The sequence below is a fragment of the Brachionichthys hirsutus genome, chromosome 6 (genome assembly GCF_040956055.1).
Source record: "Brachionichthys hirsutus isolate HB-005 chromosome 6, CSIRO-AGI_Bhir_v1, whole genome shotgun sequence".
Taxonomy (NCBI): Eukaryota; Metazoa; Chordata; class Actinopteri; order Lophiiformes; family Brachionichthyidae; genus Brachionichthys; species Brachionichthys hirsutus.
The window spans coordinates 13,324,199-13,348,371 of NC_090902.1; the positions used below are offsets into that span (position 1 = coordinate 13,324,199).

Here is a 24,173-nt window from a genome sequence, read left to right on the forward strand (position 1 = left end):
CACGTGTCCTCTGCGTGGACAGTGAAAGTCATTCTGGCCTCTGATGAAGGGGAGGGAGAATCTTATGAATGGCTTGATTGATGCAAACAGAGATTGAAAGGCAGGGCCTGGCTTTCTGTGGGGGGGGCGGGGGATCCTTGTGGTCAGCCTGATCATATTACGCACAGCTGTGATTGGTGGAGACGTGTTGAATGAAAAAAAAAAAACGTGGTTTGATCGCAGTAACCGAGGCGGGTTGGCAAAAAGAATTGCGTCTCTTCAGCGCGATTCATGCAGGTTTTGGCTTATCTGATGTCCGCGCGCGTTACCGTGCGCGCTGAAACGGGCACGAAGTGAACCGCAGTGACAATAACACTGTGAGAAACGCACGGCACGCACGGCTTATTGTTGCGCTCTTACGCACGACAATAAAACTCCATTGAGAGGATTTCGCAGCGTTAGTCATCGACAACGACAACCCGCAGTGTGCGCGTCCGGTGACCGGGCAGGGGATGTTTGCTCACGTCAGCCGCTGATCGTTTGACGAGGGGCGGCGCAGGGGACGCGGCTGGAGGGGGGGGGGGGGGGGGGCTGCTGTTGCGTCGCCTCACTGGATAACCGCTGCGCCCTCATCCTCTCCGAGTGGAACCGCTGGGTATTCGACATAAGTGGATAAAAAGGACCCGACTTTGCGTGTGCGTGGAGTGCGTATTATTTCTTGTTATTCCCCTGGACGCGCAAGCTGTTTTTCTTTTTTTTCTCTCTTCCAGAGGCAATGCGCCCACCCATGCGATGCTAGCTTCTTAGCTGGGGAGAGAGAGAGAGAGAGAGAGAGAGAGAGAGAGAGAGAGAGAGAGAGAGAGGTTTCGCTCTGGATTTCAGAAGAGGATAATTTTCGAGTCTTGTTTTTGCCTTTCAGGAAAAGGGGGAGATAAGAGGCGGAGATAAGAGGGGGAGGGTGTTTGGTGGAGGAGAATGCAGCAATCATATTTGTAAGCATGCAGAAGCGGGCCGTTTCCGGTTCCTAGGCTCCCGTGCCCCCCCCCCATCCGAGCATCCCCAGCAGCAGCAGCCGTATGGGGAAAGCAGCGGCGGACACAGACGGCATGGACACTTCCGCACGGTCTGCCGCTCCGCCCTGCCCGCCCGCCGCCGCCGCCGCCGCCGCCGCCGCCGCCTCTCTCCTCCAGCTCGCCCCGCCGCCCAGCAGCACTGCAGCGCAGCACAGGCTGCCGGCATGAGGCTTGATCCAGTGCGCTTCTCCATGCTGGTCATCGGGGTCTCCTTCGCCTGCTACGCCCGAGTCTCAACTCCCTCCAGGACCAGGCGAGCCGCTCGGCCGTGGTCATCGAGGGCGAGGTGCGCTCCTCCCCGGAGAACGCCTCCTCCCGGGAGCCCTACCGCGTGGATGTCAAAGTGCGGGACGTGTGGCCCGCGCACAGCGGCGGGCTCGTGAGGGAGCAGCTCGTGACCGTCGGGGACTTCGGCTCCGAGGCCCCGTGCGTCCCGGTGGAGAAGGACACAGATATATCTTTTTCATGGACCCCACCGGCGAGCCCTCTGTATTCAAGGCGTCCTACGCCCCCGTGGACGCCAGTGAGCCGGAGCCGAGGGAGGACGTGGGGAGAGCGCTGTGCGTGGACTGCGGTAAGTTCGGGGCAGGTCTGCCCCGCATGCCTCACGCCGCGATATCAGGGCCACCGAGGCTGCCATGGTGATGCAAGGAGACAAAGTCACTCCGTGAGGCTGCGCGTGCGCGCGCCGTCTGTGCGCCGTGCCAGCGTGCCGACGCATGCATGCGCCGCGCATGCTTTTATGACAATCTTTCATAAAAGCCGGTCACCCGTAATGAAACCAGGAGCGTGGCAGAGTGTGCGTGAGAGAGAGAGAGAGAGAGAGAGAGAGAGAGAGAGAGACTTAGGAGCTAAATGTCTTCCTGAGAGCTGAATCTAATCACCATGGATGTAAGGTGGAAGACGAGCTGGTGGACTGTGTGTGTGTGTGTGTGTGTGTGTGTGTGTGTGTGTGTGCGTGTGTGTGTGTATGTGTGTGTGTGTGTGTGTGTGTGTGTGTATGTGTGTGTGTGTGTATGTGTGTGTGTGTGTGTGTGTGCGTATGTGTGTGTGTATGTGTGTGTGTGTGTGCGTATGTGTGTGTGTATGTGTGTGTGTGTGGGTGTGTCTGTGTGTGTGTGTGTGAGGTCGAGCATGTGTTGTGAATCGGGGACAGCAACCTTTTCTTGAGGTAACCTTACAGCCAACGCAACCCATTGCTATTTTCCAGCAGCCGCCGGCGACCATGGCGACAGGAAGTGGGCGGTGGCAGCGATTCCGATCTCTCAACTTGTTGCATGTTCCACTTATGGATGTCGACAGTTCTGCTGGTTTGCAGATCTCCCTGTCTCCCCGCTGGGCAGACCGACGTTAACGAACTGAAATGCTTTCTGCAGCTGAAGCTGAGAACGATCGTTATGAATGTATTTTCCTTTTAGTATTTCATTCGATCAGAAGTCCCGTTTCGACTCTTTTAGGGGAAAAGCCAGTGTTCAGACTGAGTCCGGATCAGCTTCTCGTATACTGATATTATTCAGGCCGACTGTGACGAAGGCTCTCAGGTATATTATTGTGTACCGTATATACAATATTACAGTATTCCCGAATTGTTGCGGAATCTGCTCTGCTTCCTGGTCTGAGTTTAACTTTTAAAACAACATGTCTAATTTCTCCTCTTTAAGCCATCTAACCTCATTTCCAGTCTCTAAAGTGTTAAACTCTAAAGTAACTCAGACGCTTCCACAAAGGGCTCATCCAGCGTTTGAGCTATTTTTTACCTCGGTGACGTGCTAAAATTACCAAGTCATTATTTATGACTTTGCTTCTGCCATCAAACCTCAGACTAAAACACGTTTCCTGGGCAGGGATAAGCTCAGGAGAGGAGATACCCACTTCTGGGCTGATTCACCCCGTGCACGCACACACACACACACACACAACCTAATTAGACTCTGCAGAGTGATTGGTGCCACAATAGATGCTCTGTGACAATCAGCGGCCTCTGAATGTGTCCGCAGCATCAACAGCCGACTGGCGCTCCTATCATCGCCTCGGCTTTGTTCCTGTAACCGATCGGCTCCGTCTGTCACAGATCACACAGGATCCGGCACAGAAACAAGGCCTGAAGCAAAAGGAATAGTTCAACCAATGCGTACTCCTCCTCTTCAGTGCTGCTACGCTGACGATAAGTGGGGCCCCGTTCAGCCGATATTCAGACGTGAAAACTCAGCACACTTCTTCTTCTTCTTCTGCTTGTAAAAATGCATTTAAGTAATGCATCATAAAAGACTCCACCAGTTGAGTTGCTCGCTCACGGGCCGGGCGGCATCGTTCATTGGGCGGATGCAGTCATGTCGTTTTGGCAGGAGATGCGCGAGAGGATTCGGATACTTTCATTTAAAGAGGAAGCAGCCCAGAGAGAGATGGGGGTCGAGGGGAGTATCTGGGGGTCGAGGGGAGTATCTGGGGGGTCGAGTGGAGTATCTGGGGGTTGAGGGGAGTATCTGGGGGGTCGAGTGGAGTATCTGGGGGGTCGAGTGGAGTATCTGGGGGTCGAGGGGAGTATCTGGGGGGTCGAGTGGAGTATCTGGGGGGTTGAGTGGAGTATCTGGGGGTTGAGGGGAGTATCTGGGGTTGAGTGGAGTATCTGGGGGGTCGAGTGGAGTATCTGGGGGGTCGAGTGGAGTATCTGGGGGTCGAGGGGAGTATCTGGGGGGTCGAGTATTATATTGTTGCTACGGTTCACGTTCCATCTCGGCTTCCTGGTTAAAGTCGTTGTTCGGATGGCGTCTATCAAATGAGTATTTGCCCTCATCCACTGAGAACCACCCAGCAAAATGGAGCGCTTGGTGTGAAATGGAGGGGAAATGAGAAAGAAGGAGTGGAAGATGCGGGTCTGCGTTTCCTCAGTGGGCATGGACGCTGCAGCTGTTTAGCGTTGGGCAGCCGTCATGGCAACGGAGCACGGCTGAACTGACCTGCTAGGGTTCCATCGCGACTGGACACCTTTTCTCTTCTGGCACAAATGCCCAAACCTTAAATATGTGTGGCTATTCTCTACGGCTTGTGCCAAACACAAGTACGACCGGTACCAGTTTACCTACCACACAGTAAAACAACAAAACCGTAGCGGCTCCAGCTGCATCGCTGTCTTTGTTTCCGATGTTGTTGATGTCGCTGGTTTGTGATAATAATAACATTATAATAATTTGCTCACGGTCTCCAGGTCTGATTCACACTTTGTGTCGAAGAATGACGACATCCGTAGGAGTTCATGGGTAGACAGAATCGACGGAACTGCAGGCCTGCTGCAATTATTACGTAATTATCAAATCGCAATTATACGATCTAGCTCTGCAAGCGGGAGAATCCAGTCCAGTCCTCTCATCTTCATAGAAACAGCTGGGTAAACGTGAAACAGCATATTATCAGGTTTCACACATTATTTTGAGTAATAATAAGCCTTTGACTGCTTTTCTTTTGAGTTGCAGAACTTTTCAATAACATCATAATCACGAATCCTTCTGAGTCGAAGCCAAACACAGCAGCAATTTTAAGATGAATGAAAAATAACAAGTTTTGAAACAACATGTCTAATTTCTCCTCTTTAAACCAGCTAACCTCATTTCCAGTCTCTAAAGTGTTAAACTCTAAAGTAACTCAGACGCTTCCACAAAGGGCTCATCCAGCGTTTGAGCTATTTTTACCTCGGTGACGTGCTAAAATTACCAAGTCATTATTTATGACTTTGCTTCTGCCATCAAACCTCAGCCTAAAACACATTTCCTGGGCAGGGATAAGCTCAGGTTAAAGGATTTTTCTATAATTGCAGGAAACTTGTTGCGGTCAAATCTGCTAAAGCCCCCGTATGCTATACGTTAAAGATGCGGTGCATTGTCAGGGCGTTTACAGACGGAAGGACGAAATGCAGAAATAATTGTTGGCAGTGTCGCTACAATTCAGGCAAGACAAGAGAAACAAGTACGGAAACAGCAAAGAAAAAAAAATACATTGGAAAAAGTGTAAAGACTCTGAGTCCTCCCGTCTCAGCGTCGTCGGTACGTCGTTTTTTTCTTCACTTTGCTGAGTGCATTTTCACAACCTCCTCCCACCTCCGCCATGTTTGTTGAAACCTTTGGCGTTGGCCTCCTGCGCTCGCATCAGCGTTGATGTGAAGGACGGATCGGTGTGTCTGGGGGTTGACGGAGAGATCATTTATACATGGGACAACACTGCTAAACACATCGATGCGATCTTGATTTACAAAATCTTCCATGGCAGAGCACCTCCTCCATGACTAGAATTTGTCGAAATAAACTCAAACACATCAACAAGAACAGGCTCTAGAGGTGACTGTATCATTCCATTCAGAAAAGGTGCCTTTGGTCAAGCCACTTTTTCTGTTCGTGCTTCCCACACTTGGAATTCTATCCCAACCGCGATACGTGAACTCCCGACTCTGACCTCATTTTCCGAACAATTTAAAGCACGGCTATTGGAAGAGCAACATTGTAGCCACAACCATGTATAAACTGATATATTTGTTTACCGTTGACTAAATGTTGGGCTGCCATCCACAGTTTTTCTGATAATGTCATCATCCTCATTATTTTGTACTATGTAGTAGAACTGTTCTATTTGTTATGACTGTTGTTTTATTGATTTTGTGGTTTTATGTTGTTGATGTCAAAGGGACTAAAGATGGAAATTAGCCATTGGCTATAATCTTACATATGTAAATGTTCATCAATATGTATTGTCCCTGTTTAAATAAACTCTAACTCAAACATTTACATATGTAGAGGCAACAGAAAAAAAGAAAGAAAAAAAGATCCAATTTACTGAACTTGACCAGCTGGTGATGACGGACGTTTTCAGGGACGGGGCCAATCATTGGCTCTCCATAATGGCTCTTTGTCTTATTACAGTGCCACTTGTTTGATGGTTAATTGTCAGTTTAAATGTCATGGCGTTGATCGAGTCCTTGTTGTGACAGAAGTTACAAGATGGTGAATTCTTTTTTTTGGGGGGGGGGGCTAAGAGATAGCAGCCATCTTCCCAAAGCCGAGGCAGTGTTGATTAAATGGCAGTAACAGTGAGGTTCCCCTCTTATTGACACACCGTAAGCTAATCTAGTAACCTCTCCCTTCACCTTTCTCCATCCAACCCAACCCCCCCTGAACACATAACTGCCCCCCCCCCCCCCCCCCCCCCCCCCACTGATTCCAGCTCATCGGAGCTACTTTGCCAATTATGCGCTGCAGAGCACGGCTGTTCTCTGCACAGATCGAAGGCTACGGCAGTTAAATAATCAATAAGGAATCCTCCTCCTTTCTGTGCTGAAGCAACACGCATGTCTCTGCTGAGCTCGTGCGGCCCACGCTGCCTCTCCCTCGCTACGCACTCCCCGTTTCAATGGCTCCCGGCTCAAAGTTTCATTTTAAGAAGTGCAGAACTTACATCTTACACCAGCCAGTCTAAAACGTGATGCGGGTCTCCTCTGATCGTTGCTGTTGGCGTGCCTTTTGAGACACTTTGACAGTTTCTTCCCGAAATAGCTTAATCTGATGCTCAAACATGCTCCTGTCACTGATGCCGTGTCTGGCGCTGCGTACCTCGGCGCTCCCGCTCCTCTCTCTCGCCACCTCCCTCCTCATGCTGGAGAGTGTGATTCAGTTTATGGCTGCCCTCCATGCCAGTCAGCCACACGGAGGAGCAGAGGAGGACGGGTCATTTGCTTTGAGATTACAAATAAATCCCAGGTTAATGCATGCTGTGAAACATCTAGGGCTAATAACTCGGGGCGTTTTCTTTTCTGATCATGCTTTTTTTTTGTTTTGTTTTTTTACTGATGGAATGCTTACAGGCATTACAGGAATAGTTAAACATTGAAAAAAAGATATTGGATTTTTAGTTAGAAGACTGATTACGTCTGTGCACCATGTAAAAAAAAAACCCTGTAAAATATGGCCACCAATGTGTCTAACATTGGCAGTGCGATCCAGCCACACACACACAGACGTGCTTTCTTTAGTCTTCTCATCAGATCGCCGTCCATCGTTTCAGTCCCGTCGTGCCTGTGGAGAGACCAAAATGGAAAACGTCCATCCTGTGCTGTAGCTTGAGATGTTTCACAGCGCTCAACAAATCAATAAACCGTTCTTCATCAAGAACTGGTCAAGATAAGTTGTGTGGACAGTCAGTTTGATTTCCAGTTATTAGCTTGTGGCTTCAGCTTACACACACGTGTGTGTGTTTCCTAATGGGAAATACACACATTTGTTTTAAACTATTGGGCTTAGAAAAGAACTCGGACAGCACAGACCTCCGCCAAGCAGCTCATTCCCCTCGTAATTGGATTTACACCAAAATGATGATTTTTGTTTTGTTTACATTTCTAGATTCAATGACCATAAAACAGATCTTTAGCAGTTGATTCCGTTTTGTCTTCATTATTTTATTAGGTATTTATAACCTCCTTGCCAGATGTAATGATTTGACAAATGCATGAATTTCTGGCTCCAGATGGTGATATATATCTTTGTGAAAACGTTAAATTGTTCTTGGTCCCTTTATACACCAACCATGAAAAGTAAAAGTGAATGTGTATTTTTAACAGATTTTTTAAACCCATAAATGGAGTTTTCAATGTTAAAATTTTATATTTTTTCATGACCTCATTCTGGATCAGATACAGAAGACATTCTTCATGATACTTCCTATCGGACCCCTTTATGACTGTGTATTTTTGGTGAGTGAATTTAATGTATATTTTACAAGATATGATTTTTTTTGACACAGCCTCCATTATAAGTAAATGGGAAAATCGAAAAAAACTTTGTATCCAGACTGGTATCCGGATCCCTCTCAAAATGTAATGGGATCTAAGTTAGACCAAGACCCAACTTCAGAATGTTTTTTTCTCAAGATATATCCAAAAAATATTTTGTAATCCTGCTAACAGACAAACAAACAAACACCATCATAAACATAGCCTCCTTGGCGGAGGAAACAATTATTTTAACTTATGATAAGGGCCGTTCTGTCTTTGAGGTAGATCTGACTTGCACTGATCATATTACAAAATAAATTGATAGTTTTGATTTTGTTTTTTGCTTTTTGTCATCATGTTTGTCTGTAAGTGTGCGTGCAAAATGTGTATAATTATGTAAAAGTGCTACTGGGTCTGTATACAAAGTGTGATTGCAGATTACGAGACGAGGATGTTGCCTGCCTTCATTGCTGTTTCTCAGCTCGGGCTCACATCAGCGTTCGCAGCCACTGGAGAACGGAGTCACTGTGGCATCGACCTCCAAAACCCACGACTTTGAAGTCATTTCTTTTTTTTTCTGGAGCCGCATGTAAAAATGATCCTTGCAAAGGGAATTGTCCTTGAGGCCACACCCTTGAACGAATTGTTAAACCAATCACATGGAGTGATTGGTTTAACGTCGGAGACGTAATTGTGGAGCGTTAGCACAATCCGAATTGTAAAATGTTGGTAAATATTTATCACATGCCCTCTCACTATGGTTTTCACCAGGTACAATTTACTGTATGGAGTCATTAACTCATTCCACTGTAAGCCAGTGTGAAGGCTGAGCTGTATCTCACTGTGAACATAGCGATCCTGGCTGAATCGATGACTTGACAGGACTTACTGTGCGTGTGAGAGGTTGTTTTATGTGTGTGCATGTTGTGAGAGATCCGTCTGTCTCACCCTGTTTCCCCTCTGTGTCGCGCTATCTGTGTCTATTTCAGACACCTACTGTGCTTCTCTTTCTCTCCTGTCCTCCTGTCTCAGCAGAGCGCTATACCCTTAAGAAACTTCTACACTTGTGAATTTTCCCTCCATCCATCCATCCGCTCACTCTTGTCCATACATGGTTCCGATTCAGGATATTCCAGAAAGACTTTCCAGTTCCTCTCGATGGATCCTGAGGTGTTCCCAGGTTACATGGAATCGTGAATTCTCCGCAGAGTTCCGGATCTTCCTCCAGTTGGACATACCCAGACAAAGCCAGGCATCCTGACCCAAATCACATTAACTGCCTCGTCTGGATATGATGGAGCAACAGATTTCAAGCTGTTGGTCACTATCCAGCGCTGATGACTGGCTGAGGGGCGGCTCAGCTCCCTCTTCACCGTTATGCTTCCACACAGTGTCTCTGTCACTGCTGATGGTGCACCAAACTACGTGGCCCATCGTCCCATTACTTACGAGCAAGACCCCCAGATACAGAAGCTCCTTGGCTAAAGGCAGCGACTCGCGCCACCCCAGCGGGGAGCAGTGCGCCGGTTTCCAGGAGAGAAGCTTGGCTTGAGATACGGAGGCGCCGACTCTCACGCCAGCTGTTCACACTCGGCTGCAAAGCTACTGTGGTGCATCCTGAAGACTGATGAAGCCAGCAGAACAGTAACACCCCAGCCGTGCACTAATCCTGACATAAACCCCATTCTAACCTAGTCCTTAAAAAACAAGACTTGTCCTTCAAACGGCTCTTTGAAGTTGTGAGAATCAGCCAAAATGGCTCACTCACTTGGTTAGAAAAGCTGTTTCGGTGTCAAACACACACACACAGACACACACAGACACACACTCACACACGCACGCACACACACACGCCGGTTAGCTGTTGCTGTGCTTCAGATGCCCCAGTGTGCTGTCATTAGCAGGGAGATCTGGGGCTGCTCTAAATTATGCACACTGAATAACAGAAGCCTGAGGATTTCTCCGTTCTGCTTCTTGTGTGCGTGCATGTGTGTGTGTGCATGTGTGCATGTGTGTGTGTGTGTGTGTGTACGTGTGAACTATAGACTATAATTTTAGCCATCTGTGTGTGGCTGATCAGCGCCTCTCGTCAGCGTGCGTGTTTGAGAGCACTCCTGTGTGATTCAGCACGATCACGGCTGCCGAGCTTGTGTACATAGCCTTCAGTTACGTAGCACGCGTGTGTGTGTGTGTGTGTGAGCGAGAGCGAGAGTGTGTGTGCGTGTCCTTGATCGTGAATAATGTATCGGCACTCACCTATTCCTGCAGCCAGCCTTAGTAGAAAACTTCAGCACATGCCTCTTAAAGGGACATGACTCAGTTTGTAAAACACACACACACACACACACACACACACACACCTACACACACACATACACACAGACACCCTTCTCACTGCATCAGATGTGAGGGATTTTTGCACGTGCTGGTTTTCCTGAGCAAGCAAAGAGTTTGAGATGCCCCCTTATTGTTCTGTGTCGGGCTATCTTTGGCTCTGTTTGTTGTGGCGAGCTTTGATGGTGACAGGTTGAGTATCTTCATCTGTCTTCCAGATGTCCTCCTCTGCCTCGCTAGATGTCATCAAGGGCCCATTACAGGCCTGCAGTTTACACAGTGTGTTTCATATCTTTTTGATAAGCCACAGCTCCAGTGCGGGTAAAACTTCGCCCAGGTGTTTCTTCTGAGAGAATATTTCTTCCCTCATCAGCTTGCTTTAAGACATTAAAGTCTCTTTTGTCACACGATTAAATGATGCGACCAACGCAGCTACTCCCGTCGATTGGTTGTGCCTTAATTCTGTTTGCATCAAGTTCAATTAGTGCAGATTTGGAGGCGCGCCGTAGGTGCAACCCCGTCTTCTGGACCGACTCTAACACCAAACTGTTTCAGTTGGTTTGGAAGTTTATTCCAGGAGAGAAAGAAGACGGGCTCTGACTCTCTAACCTTCCTAGCACGGCAGCATCGGAACAGTGGACCAGCTTTTTACCCTCGCAGGCTTGCTTAGAGGCCAATGGAGTTTACGCACTCGGTTGACTTGTGTTTTTAGAACTCAGAGAGCTTCTAAGTGTCCCTCAGGGGGTTCCTGTGATGGATGGTGTATAAAACCCCTGTAAGGGTGTATTCTTGCCACAAAGTCAAGCGTGTTTTCAGGGGACTGCCACTCGTCTCTAATCCTGTCGTGATGTTCACGGGCGGGATCGTAAGGCAGAGCTGGGGAGAGGGAGAGAGCCTGCTTTGGGACTTTGATGTTCACACGTCAATGTTTGCAAGTCCAAATTAAGTCTTAAATATTTCAGGGGTAAGTTCAGGTCAGGTGCAAAAGTCTGTTCTGGTTGCAAGGAGAACATTCGTTAATCTGCTGCACACCATTCAGTCTTCTGAGAGAAATCTTTAATGAATTCATAGCATGCATAGGCCTTGATCTGTTGGCGCTTTTTGCTTTTGGTCTATGGGTAGTTCAGACAGGCCATTCCAATGCAGTATAAAAAAAAAAAAATCATTGCCAGCCGCTGCATCATGCATAATGTCAATGTAACAGAAAACCCTTTTGCGCCCTGGAAGCACAGCGCAGAAGGATATGACATTTTCTCTGTGAAGTTATGAGGGCTGGAAACAAATGCAGTCTGCTGCTCTGAACATGTAGAAGTTATGCAGTTTAACTGTCCAGTGAGGAGCGGAGTAAAGGAGAAGGCTTCTGCTCACCGACATGGGACAGGAAGCGTGCCCCCGTCTGAATCACCCGCTATCAATCACTCTGTTAAACACTCAGTCCTGCGTGAGGCACATAAAAAAGGAGATCTCAGTCAGATGAAGGCTCAGGAAGACTAGGAAGCATGGCAAAAAGCTCGCTCAAGGTTTTATGTATTTAGAAGATGCCAGTCCAATCCGCTTAACCCCTAAAGCTGTCTTTATTTTGGAACTGGTCACACGTGGGGGGACGCTGGTCTCCTGAAGACGGTCCGGTGCTGGACCGGCTTCTCCAGCTGTGACACTAGAGGGTTGTAAAAGTACGAGGATGAACCAGGGATTGTATTTTAGGTCAATTATTTCTTCCTGTAATCCAAACATAGTAGCTGTATTTGCCCAAACTGATCACTTGTTGCCCTTCGTCTAGAATGCAACCGGCTTTATTGATCTCAATCAACCCGATCCGCTGGCTGTTCCCATCACTGTCCTTATTTAACTACGTCCCAACAGTGAATTTACATTTACGCTTTAAATGTGTGTTGTTTCAGTTTGACCTCATGTTATATAACAAGTTAGCGATGTCTCAGGCAGAGAACGCATGATTGGTCCTCATTAAGAAGATGATCTTTTTAATGTATTTTTCAGTGGCTAACATTACAACATTTTGCTCTGACCAATCATATAACTCCAGTCTTTTGTGCTTTAAATATATCTTCAACCAGATTTGTCTGTAAAAACACAAAAACATTTCTTAATATGACATAATGCTTTTTCTTCTCTCATTTCATATTTCACCAAGTGATTGTCTGTGTGCTTTTGTATATTTAATATATGTGCGTAGTTTCTCATGAACATATATGGGATCTTTAGCCTGTTCAAAGTTGGACTCATTCTGCACCTTTAAGAATCTTATCCTTGGTTCTCACAGGCTGACCAGCTGATAAAGGAGCAATTAGGGATCAGTTTAGTGAGGTTAATTCAGAGTGTCTGTTAAATCAACTTCAACCTGCTATCGGTTGCTGCCAACATGCACAGTTGCCAAGAGAAGATCTAATCCTTAAAAAAAAACATGTTTAGTGAAGCACATTTTTTTCTGTGGATATGGAATGCCAAAGTGAGACTCAGTGTTGTTTTCAAATCTTATTTATGTATATTTACTGTCATACTTCGGTACATAATGGAGATGTTTCTACCTCAGATTTGAATATACCCACACATTAATTAAACTGTTTATCAAACATGTTCTTGTTTCTCAGCGCATCCATTTCTAGTCACTTTTGTGCGATTCAACTTCGTTATTTGACGACTTGCCAGATCTTCTGCTGTGGTGCCACGACCCATCAGCTTTAATTTGAACTGATACCACACAGCGTCAATCACGGCAGCGCTCACCGAGACACCGCTCTGACCTTTAGCTGTAATTTGTGGGTTTACACACAGAGTTCAATACTTAGACAAGATAAAGGAATTGTTTCCATCTTATCATGGCAAAAAAAAAAAAAAAAACCCAGAGCCAGACAACTGCCAGAAAACCCTATAAGCTGACAGTCAGATCAAAAACTAAAATATCAAATACAAGAACCTTCCAAATCTAGTAATCCCTGCGTGGTAATGTATCTGATCCAATATCCAGCCATCGCTTTTGGCTAGCCTGACGACCTAAACATTTTAGTTTCGAACAAAGCAGTAGTATTGTGTCAGAGAGGAAAAGCAGAAACACAACAAGCTCCTATTTGACTCTCGTAGCTCTTTTGCATGAAGAGTGAACTGAGGCTGTGACTCGAGTTCTTATTCCAGAGTCCGCACCCATCGACACTAAAAGGATTTAAAAACACACCACTGTCGTTAATTTCACATCCCTTTGAGTAGTTTGTGTTGACCTATATTTTTCTATTTATTAACTTTAATCAGCAGCAATATAAAAACGTACCCACCTAAACGTTCAGCGGTGAGCCAACTGGAAGACAAAATAGTTCAAAGAGTGATTAATGGTTCCTCCATTAAAACGGATTGCTGCAGTAATCCTCTTCCTCATGGAGTGGCACAACCTGTTGTTGTAGGCGCAGTAGCACTGGAGGGTTATCCGGTGGACCCCCTCCTCCTCCTCCAGCAGCCCTCAGCAGTGGGAATCCTTGAAATGTAATTACTGGCATTTCCCTTGTGTCGTTCAGATTCATAAGAAGACTCAACCTTCAATACCCTCGCCGAAGGGGAGGCGAGGGTATTGCAATTGGGTCCGTTTGTTTGTATGTTTGTCTGTCTGTCTGTTTGTTTGTCTGTCCGAGTGCATAACTCAAAAACTACTAACCCAATCGACTTGAAATATTTACACAAGCAAGGTTCTGTCCGTGGCTCGGTCCTCCCCGAGAATGGCGTTGATCCGGATTTGGATCCAGATTCTAGAATTATTTTTACATCTGGAATTGTGCCTGTGCTGTAAACTTCCACTTTAAGAGGGAGGGACACGAATGGCATGATGGGAAAAAGAGTCCAGAAGGAATCTTGTAGTACGTTCCGGAGCAGCAAGCTAGAGCAGGTTTGGCCCCTCTGATCTGGAAGCCCTGTTTACTGTCTCACAAGATCCAATAGTCTTTTGGAGGCGAGGGTCTGCAATCTCTGATTGTCATTTTCTCGTTTCTGTATGCAAAAGGGATATGCACACAAACCAGCGAAACTGGTACTACTACAAGTTTTTATTTTAACATAAACTTAGTCAAGGCGGGTGAGGAACAAACAAATGCACGGAGGAGAGTTGCTGCTCAAATCAAAGAAAATTAACAAAAGAACAGAAATCACGGCCTACGGCAGCGCACTCAACTGAAAACTCTCGACTGCACAACAAAACAAAAACCCTCGCTCTAAGGCGCCAATCTGAACAAAATCACTTATGCAGAAATACAAATAAAAGACAAATAGATGGGGGGGGGGGGGGGGGGCAGCACCCCAAAACCTAGTGTATCTAAACACAGTAATAACCTGAGTGGGTGGCACAATCAGCATTTTAAACTAAAATCCTGAGGCCCAGAGTCTCTTACTAAAACGGATCGTCACAAAACCACAGATCATGCAATGCACACAAAGGACAAGCTGGGGGGCGTGGAGTCAGCTGTCACCCGTCTGCCACGCCCGACGAGCTCGTATGGCTATAGGCTCCAGCTGGCTCTCCTCTGACTGGCGGGTCGAGGCTGGACAACATTCATCAGCAGGCAGACAGTGGTCCCCCCCACCCTGCCTCTCACTGGAACCATTCGGGAGAGCGATCCGGATACCCGTCTGGATACAAAAATCTGGATTTTTCCATTCATTTATAATAAATCATGTCTTTTAAAATATGCATTCAATTCACAGACCAAAAATCGCAGTCATAAAGGGGTCAGATATGAACTATCATGCAAAATGTCTTCTGGATCTGATCCAGAATGAGGTCATGAAAATATATCACATTTTAAGATTGAAAACCCATTTATGGATTCAAAAATCAGTTAAAAATACACATCAAGTCCACCTCACTTTTACTTTTCATGGTTGACGTATAAAGTTTAAACTTTATTCACAGAAAAAACAAACAACATTTAGAACTTTTGATGATGATCCAGATCACCACAACCATGTAAATCCAATTAGGAGGGGAATGAGCTGCTTGGCGGAGGTCTGTGCTTGCTGAGTGCTTTTTTACTTTATAGATAGTCTTGCTGCTTCAGAGATCTCAGCCCTTAAATCAAAACTTAGGTAAAAGCCAGCGGGAGTTTAGGTGTCACTACCTTTGGTTTCTGAATCTACAGTGCACAAGCCAAAGTGTGTTCACAAATTTAATAAGGTCAAAATGCAGAATACCATTCAGGTATATTCAATTTGAGTATAACTGAATGGTATACACAAAATAACCTAAAAGTTCAATATTGGATGACTGAAACTTCTTGCCTTTAAGGGTCATCAAGTTGGCCTTTTATGGAAAGTGAAGAATCTTATGAGACTTGTCAAGCTTGTGAAAATGGGATTAAAGGATTAAACGTTTACTTTGTAGATCAACAGTGAAACTTAAATATGAAAGCACCATTATTATGCAGTAAACCATGAATTCTACATGGTTTACACTACACGTGAGTACACTAATGGCAATACAGTGTCAGTTTTTAGATACAGCACAAATGTATGATGTTCAAGAGTCATGACGAGTGTGAGTGGAGGTGATTAAAAGTGTAACAGCTTTTCACCAAGCACAGTGATGGTTTTCAAGTTGTCTGATGAGGATCGTTTGATTATCCCTTTTTTTTTTCTTTAATTCTTTGATATTTAAATACGCAGAGCTATATGGAACTGGTATTACATTTAATAGCCATATTTACAGACAGAAAGAAAGGGGAACTTTGACTGGACCATGAGGCACGCCACATATATCTTAAGTCTTACTTTAGTTTTTCTTTCAGCGCCGCAGTAGGTCTTCTTCTGCTGTCAGTGTCTTTGTCTGGACTGCAAAGGGCATTGTGACATCATTCTTCATTAGGACATTTAGCTCCTTATTGAGGAAGGTTGTGATCAATGTTTCAATCCCCTTATCAGGAGAGTTAGTCTCCTTTACAAGCCTGCTGTTAATGGTGTGAGCATCTTGGAGGCAGGTTGATGGGAGAAATGAAAGATGAGAAATGGTGGGGTAGGGGTGTAGGATAAGCGATGGAGGAGAGAGAGAGAGAGGGAGAGAGAGGAGATAGCAGGATGGCTGAAAACAGGAGTTGAGACAGAGGTGAGAAAGACACGTAGAATCATGAATGAACGAATGAATGAATGAGAATGGGGGACATGAAATAACAGTGCTAGGGAGATGGGAAGAGAAAGGGAAGGAACAATATAAATGGAGGACAGGTGGGGAATGGAATGACTTGCACATGCACTCCCAAGATGAAAAGAAGGAGAAAGGAGAGACAAAGAGAATAGCTTTTTCTTACTGTTCCGCCCGCAAGCCCTTCATTAACTATTCATTACCAACTATGCACATCCTTCCTCTCTCTCTCTCTCTCTCTCTCCATCCAACAATGGACAACTCCAGCGATGATGGACAAGGTCAAGTCAGTGTTTGTGATGGTGTGTGTTAGTGAACATGTGAGTACAACAAAACGTATAGCAGAGGGAGCTATTGATTTATTGACGATACTTCAGACAACCAGGCCTCTACACAGACTCAAACATTCCTTTTCCTCATCTCAGGTGTGTGTGTGTGACAGGTACACACACGGAGCCCTAGTGCTGCGGCGGTGCAGAGGTTAGCTGCGTGTGTTAGCTGCGTGTGTTAGCTGCGTGTGTTAGCTGCGATAAAGGCCTGTTGCGGCTGCTATAGTCGTACAACCAATGCTCATCTCTCCCTTCACCCTCTCCCACACGCAATCTCGCTTCTTCTCAGTCTCAACCGCTTTCCCCCTGTCTTTCTGAATTACATCCTCTCTCTTCCTCTATCTCCTGCACCCTCCCTGGTTTCCATGGTGACAGCTGTAGGCTGCAGAAATCCCACTGAACGGAGAATGAGACAGAAGAGGCTTTTCTCTTCGCACACAGTTTCAATGCCACATTGCTTTTGCACATTTTATGAATGTGTCACACGACTTTGCTCACAGCCTCGCTGCTCTGTCAGCTGACTCCCCAGATGCTTGAAGGTTGTGGTGGTATGGATTTGTTCTTCTTACCGCAGTGAGGGAGTGATAAATAACCACAAAATGGTGTGGTTAAGAAAACACACAAAAACAATAGCAGACTAGTCTAGAGATGTGGAAAAATGCAACTTTATTAGAAATCCTGGGCAGCCTTAGACATTTCAAATACACCAGGGGGAAAGATAATGTCACTAATACCTCCACTGGGGGAGTTTCGCCCTCATCTCAAGGCACCTCTGTTGAATATTGGCACGTTAACAAGCTAACACACTAAAAAACTGTAAATAAAGAAACTGGTAGGAGACGGGTAAATTAAACCGACCTGAGCAACAACAACAGTCAGACAGCCCATCATTAACATGTGGTTGTTGATGTGTCTGTAGTTCCTGGTGGCTAGAACCATGTTATCCATGCAGGTGTCTTTCGTACTGACTGATGTTCCCGATTTGCAACAGGTGCGCTTCCTCATAAGGAAGAAGGTTAGACACAAGCAGGGACAGGACATGCCTAAGTGAGCTGAGTGAAATGCTGAGTTCACCACTGATAGGGATCACATGACCACAGTAATTTTGCTAAAGCAGTTTGTGGTTATTGTTGCAGCCATGATTCACACACACACACACACACACACCATACTGCTGGTATCATCTATCTGTGGACACACCTCACTGGTTTGTTACATGCTTTTGCACAAAATTAGATTCATTTCTCGATTTCTGCATCAGTGGAGCTAGCTAGCTAGCTAGATATATAGATAGGGGCATCAGCTGATCTTGAAAGAAGGGCCTCTCCATGAAGGCTGATGGGAGCACTGGTCACGTGCAATTAGGCACTGGAACAGGTTGAATCCGTGTTATTGGCCAGATCCTTCTGTCCAGTTGTGGCTCATCCACCACCCACCTCACTGAGGAATTCTGCCATCACTCAGTGATACGGAAGGCTTGTATAGTACACACACACACACACACACACACACACACACACACACACACACACTGTGCTGTAACATTTCTGCAGCATTCGGCTTGTTATTGCTTGCATGCTGCCTGAGGTGCATGTGTGGGATGTGTGAATCTACTGTAATTGTGTTTGTGCAAATGTATTTCAAACTCTCCCTCTTTTAAGCATAACAAAAATTGTGCAGGCTTTGGTTTTTAAATGTTTATAGGAGCAGGAATATTTACTTATGAAAATAATATTTCCAAACTGAACCATTTCAAATTGTATTTTTGTTTTCATCCACAATATTATTTTATATTTTGTTAGCAAGCAATGCTGCCAAAATATGTATTATTGTGAAGAGGTTCCAGCATTTATTAAACTGGCTTGGATTTTTATTTTACAGTTCACATAATAGTTTTACTGTTAAAATATGGTAGACTTAGTTTTTTGGATCTTAGAACCATTTAAAGATTGTAATATAAAATACTATTATATTATTATATTTGAATTGTGCTTGTTTATTGCTACATTTCCATTTTACAAAGGATAAATATTTGACATTTTACCCAGGAAATCTCTACAAATCAGTTCGTCAGTCCATCATCCATTCATTTTTTTGCTATCTGTTTTTAGATAACAATATCTTTGTACAATATAGGGATGTGTCCATGTATTTATGAAATAGTAGTTACGTAGATGGAAAATAAATTCACAAGAAACACACAGACACATGCAAGGATGTCACATGATTTCCCATTTTAATTTAGATTTCATTTAATTTCATATTTTTTTTCTTTTGCGGAAAGGACAAACTCATTAGGATGCTTGAATATCTAAAGTGATTTGATGTATTATCTCAGATGTTAAAATTAGAGAAGGAATTTGTACTCATTCAATCAATCCGACACTGTTGAGGCCATGAAATGCAGATGTCATGTCCATGAAGGGTGATTCCCTTTGATTTTCAGACAGACTCTCTCCCCCAGGCTGGGGAGAGAGTCCCAGAGAGGGACGAGCTCAGTGGTAACCAGGTTCTACCCTCACAGCTGCTTCAGGCTGATCTTCGACAATTACCTGCATAAAAGCCGTACAGAATCACCTCAGCCCCAGCAGGTGACTAGTGTCATCCGGGCGATTGATAGTGTAGATGGTATAGTAAAATCCAACATGTATAATATAGAAAGGTAATCCAAAAGTCTTATATTTGTTATTATTTCAAGACCCACTCACTTGTTAAAAGGCAAATCCCCAATAAAAGCTTCCTTTATTGTTGTTTTCAAGTCCTTAGAGAGCTGCAGATGGGGTGAAAACGTCTCACCATATTTACTGCTGGTACATCAGAGTTTAATCTGATTAGATGATTACAGTCGGTGATATATATATTTAACCCTCATATCCTTCCTGTGGCTATTTGCCTGTGGAAGATCTGTTGTCAGTCAAAACATTGCTAATAAAATGCAAGTGACAGTGGCTGCAGCGGGCGGGTATTACAGCAGACTTAATGTCAGACTTACATTTATACATTGAGGAGGAAGAACCACGTCATAAAAATAAATGTTTATTTAAATTTAAATACTTTTTTTCTTTATCTTTCATGAAGAGCTGTAAGTTCTTTTGTGAAATGTAGCATTTCTGATCTGGAAAAACAAGCTCAGGCATCTAGAACCGATTGGTGGAAGTATGGAACAGCCTGTGAACCAGCCCTGTGCTCTGCCTCAAGTCACCGGTGACTTTTTAATATTTAAGAAACGGTCAATGATTTTTGTCAAACCATAACCAAGAGCCCCTCAGATATCAATCTTGTTTGAGTTGCTACAGTATGTGTGGATGACGTCCAAAATATCCATATTAGCTGACTTGGCCCTGGGATGCTAATATTGGCTGATTTGGCCCTGAGATGCTAATATTGGCTGATTTGGCCCTGGGATGCTAATATTAGCTCACTTGGCCCTGGGATGCTAGCGTCCTTGCTTTTCTATTAGTAGAATTTGTTTCAGAGTAAGATGCGCATTTCCAGTGGGTTTAGCCATTAATACTTTAAGTGTTAGACTGGGTCTAAGTCTGGACTCACAATGTTGTACCCACATCAGAGTCAAACCAGAAGAAATATCAGTCAGTCAACAAACCGACCGATTTTCTACTGCTTTTGCCCAAATGGAAATATGTGGCATTCCCGCTCCTGTCAGCCCTTTTTAAAATAGCGTCACAACGAAGACAGCGTTAGGCCACCTCGGTGGCATGAAACCCAGCGACATATAATGATATATTTGACATATGTTCCCAGAAAACAACAAAATAACATTCCCTGTTACAGGGCAGTTGATTTTCATCTTCTTTCATTTAGCTGATACATTTCCCCATCTTTAATTTAAATCTCACGGGTCAAAAACATATCACACCCCCATCCTATCATCCTGGAATCATCACAGAACGGTGAAGTGGAATAAAGCTGCTTGAACAGACTGTGTAAAAGGGCTATCGTTTTAGCGCTATTGCTACCTTGACTTGTTAAACTCAGCAGCACATGGAGCTTGAGTAGTAGAAATAAACTTCATGTAGTGTTCATATGGTGTTTCATTTGTTTCTGCTTTATCACTAGTGCTTTCATAGTTCATGTGAGCAGTAATAACGTACAAAAGTCCTCACTGTCATTTATGTACCGTACCCAGAGTCTCATTTAGGCTTTGAAATTGCAGCCGTTTCTACGCCATTTGCTTCCCCCGCGCTTTAGTTTCAATTTTGAATTGTTTGCATTATTAGATAGCTTGCTACTAATTGTTTGTAATGTATCTACTGAGTGTGAAGCACTTTGTAGTGTGCTTTTGAAAGGTGCCATACAAACAAAGATTGTTATTCTTAGAGGTATTCTGTCATTGTGAGACTAAATGTCAGATCTGTTCTTCTGGAATTGGCCTAATATCAGCCATCCCACAATAAAATCTCAGCTATTTTCTGCATGTGGTACATTGTTATTAGTTTATGGTTTCCGTGATTTCCTCATTATCTCCCACAAAATATCACTTGCAAAATGTTGGATGAAAACAGCAAGAAGTCTGCTCATTTTTCTATTAAACAAGCCAACATTTTTGCCGAAAGGGATTTTTAAATGTGTGCTCTAAACGGCGTTTTTCATGTCCTTATCAAGCAGGACTTAGAAAAGCTTCATACATCTTCATACAATTAATGCTGCATTTAGGCCTTGCTGGCCTCACTGATGTATGACCGGCTATAAACGTTTGGTTATTACTCCGAATGACGTAAAGTATTTCACTTGATGCTTTCACACAAATAGGAATTTAAAAAAGTGTTGAAAGACTGTATAAAATCCAGCCTTTCACTGGAAGGTGGCAGATGTGATATTGAGTAACACATTTCCAGGCAGTCGTCCTGGAAGACATTCATGATGTTGTACTCAGTCGTCTCTTTTTTCTCTCTCATTCTTTACACTATGCCATGTTAGAGAGTCAATCTAAGACCCAGACTCTGTGCCCCCCTGCCCCCTCCCCGCCCCCAATAGCGTGCAGATATCAGATCTGTGCTTTTAAAAAGTGTCAGACAGAGCTTCATTTGATGACTAGACTTAAAATCTATTTAAAATAAATGTAGTTGAAAGCATTTCGTAAACAATCCGTAAAACATGATGATACATTATTTATCATTTTAAGAAGGTTCTATTATGTTGGCAAACTGTTGCCTGGTAGGACGCCCAGGAAGCTTGTGCTCCTGTATGCAGGCTGCACTAGCTCGTCTCTGGCTGCGCTCTGTTTGCTGCAGGGATGCTCGTACTCAGGGTTTATTAGCGCTGTGTGACTCCAACAACTTGCCTGCTGCATCTCTTCTGCATCCGCCTCGGGGGGGGGGGGGGGGGGGGAAGAGGCATTCTCATTCTTTGTTCAATTTGATTTGTCAGTGTTCTGACTTGCGATTTTGTCATTTTAATCAATTTACCCAAATAGCAGACACATTATTGCAAAACTATATGTTGTGGGACAAAATAAAAAGCCATGAAGGAAAAGAGACCGCAGCTGCTGATGTTTGGATTGTACATCGACAGCAAGTGTTGAGTCTTGATAAGTCAAAAATCTCACATAAGGTGGGAACTTTTAAAATGAGAATAAAAATCCTGCTTTACATACCTGCAAGCTGCTTGGATGATGCTCCACGGAGGTTTTCCTGATTACTCCTTTTTTCCTCCTCATTAACATCTTCTCATGTATTTAAGGACAAAGCTTCCTTTATTTACTTACTTATTTACTTACTGACTGACTGACTGAGTTTCTCACTCATTTACTTTGGAATGAATCCCATCAAAAATAACTAAACCAGAACCTATTTCCCCTTCTCCAAATCCTAATTTCCCCGTCCTGCCTTTCTTCCATGTTTATTCATCCATAAGATGTAAAATTGGTCAAAAAGGCTAAGCTTACTTTTTAGGAACATCTCAGAGGCTTCCTGAAGCGGCTGCAGACTGTAGTTTTTAGGAGTGCTAAGGAAGCAGAGGCATTATGCGAGTTTGATGGGCACTATTTTTAGCGTCACATCAATAAAGGTTTGCTGTTCTCTGGACTATTCACGTGAGGAGGATGTGTGTGTGGGTTTGAATCCAAATGCATTATGTGTTTTGCGAGAGGAGGAACATGTATCTTTGCTTTGGATCATTTTTGGTGCTGCAGAAGAATGACATACAGCCACGTTTGGTTACAATGCCTGTTTGTGTGATGAATAAATTGTTCAGGTCATTTATCATATTTGTCGACAGTAAAAAAAAAAAAAAAGACCAAACAAATGTTATTGCTGAGAACAACATGGACTTTGGCTGCAATCCCGAGGTCTAGACCCGGGTTAGTGTATCAGGGACTGAAATGTATAACTGCCATGCCATGATAGAACGTTTAACAAATGCAAACTAGACAGCATGTAGTCAATTTCTGCTCTGATTGCCCGGTGAGGCGCTGGCGACTTGTTCGGGGTGTCCTTCACTTCACCTCTTGCCAGTAGTTAGCTGGGGATAGGCTCCAGCAACACCCATGAACCCGCAAGGCGGCTAAAGAGGCTGGAGACGAGACAAGGCCGTCTTGTCTACAAGAAAATGGACGGATGGAATCACAGAGTCCTCCTCTGAAACATGACATGAAACTCAAATTGGAGTTTTAAGGCTTTTCCTGATATGATCGGTATGTCGATTTGGGCAGGCGGACCCACGATGACATGACGATGCCACGTTTGCGTGTATGTGGAGTCGTTATGGCGATGCAGCAGGGCTAGCAGTCCGGCTCGCAGTAGATCAAACATGTTCTATCACGTAAACGTGTGTGTGTTAGAGCCGCCGTCATCCCGGGCTCTTCACTGGCACCTCGTCTGTCTATGAAGGGTGGTCGATGGTGCTGAACGGTCTCTTTGGGCCTGTGTTGCCTTCACTGGTGTCAGTGAGGCCTTCTGTTTCAAGAGAAGAGAGAGAGAGAATAGCAAAACTCTCCTGAGACTTGATGAAGCACTCTCACACACGCTTTCCAGTTTTCAGTTTGACTTGTGTGTGTGTGTGTGTGTGTGTGTGTGTGTGTGTGTAAACTTGGGAACTCTGACTCGTTTCTTCAGGTTTTAACATTGACAAAATCTTTCTGTGACATATTTTAATCCCCCCCCCCCCCCCCCCCCCCAAAAAAAACCCGCACACACACTTAAATGGATGGATTAAATAAACGCCTGCAGTTACTTTCCGTAATGCAAGCTTTGATTTTCTTCCTCTGCTCCTCTTCCTCCAGCCTCTCCTAAGCTTCGACTGATGCGAGGCCAGTCTCTAACGGAAGGGGACAAGCTGTACTTGAAGTGCGAGGCGTCAGGGAATCCTAGTCCTTCCTTTCGCTGGTACAAAGATGGACACGAACTTCAGAAAGGCAGAGACCTCAAAATAAAGACCAACAAGTGAGTCTGTCAGACTGGACCCGAAAGTCCCAGAATCCACACACACACACACACACACACACACACACGACCGCCTCCTCAGCTTCACAGCCCAACTCAGGACGGTTTCTATTTGCAGAACGCTGGACTTTTTATGATCCTCTTTGCCGTTGTTCCTATTTCATTTTAATCGTCAGC

General features: G+C 44.7%; 1 protein-coding gene across 1 annotated transcript in view; it reads left to right on the forward strand.

The window, feature by feature from the left end:
* The first annotated feature begins 1,216 nt into the window (after positions 1-1,216).
* Positions 1,217-24,173, forward strand: part of nrg2b (neuregulin 2b) — a 44,131-nt gene continuing 21,174 nt past the window's right edge. The window contains 4 exon segments of the mRNA XM_068740347.1: positions 1,217-1,274; positions 1,277-1,495; positions 1,498-1,626; positions 23,837-23,996. Coding sequence (XP_068596448.1) covers positions 1,217-1,274; positions 1,277-1,495; positions 1,498-1,626; positions 23,837-23,996 — 566 coding nt within the window.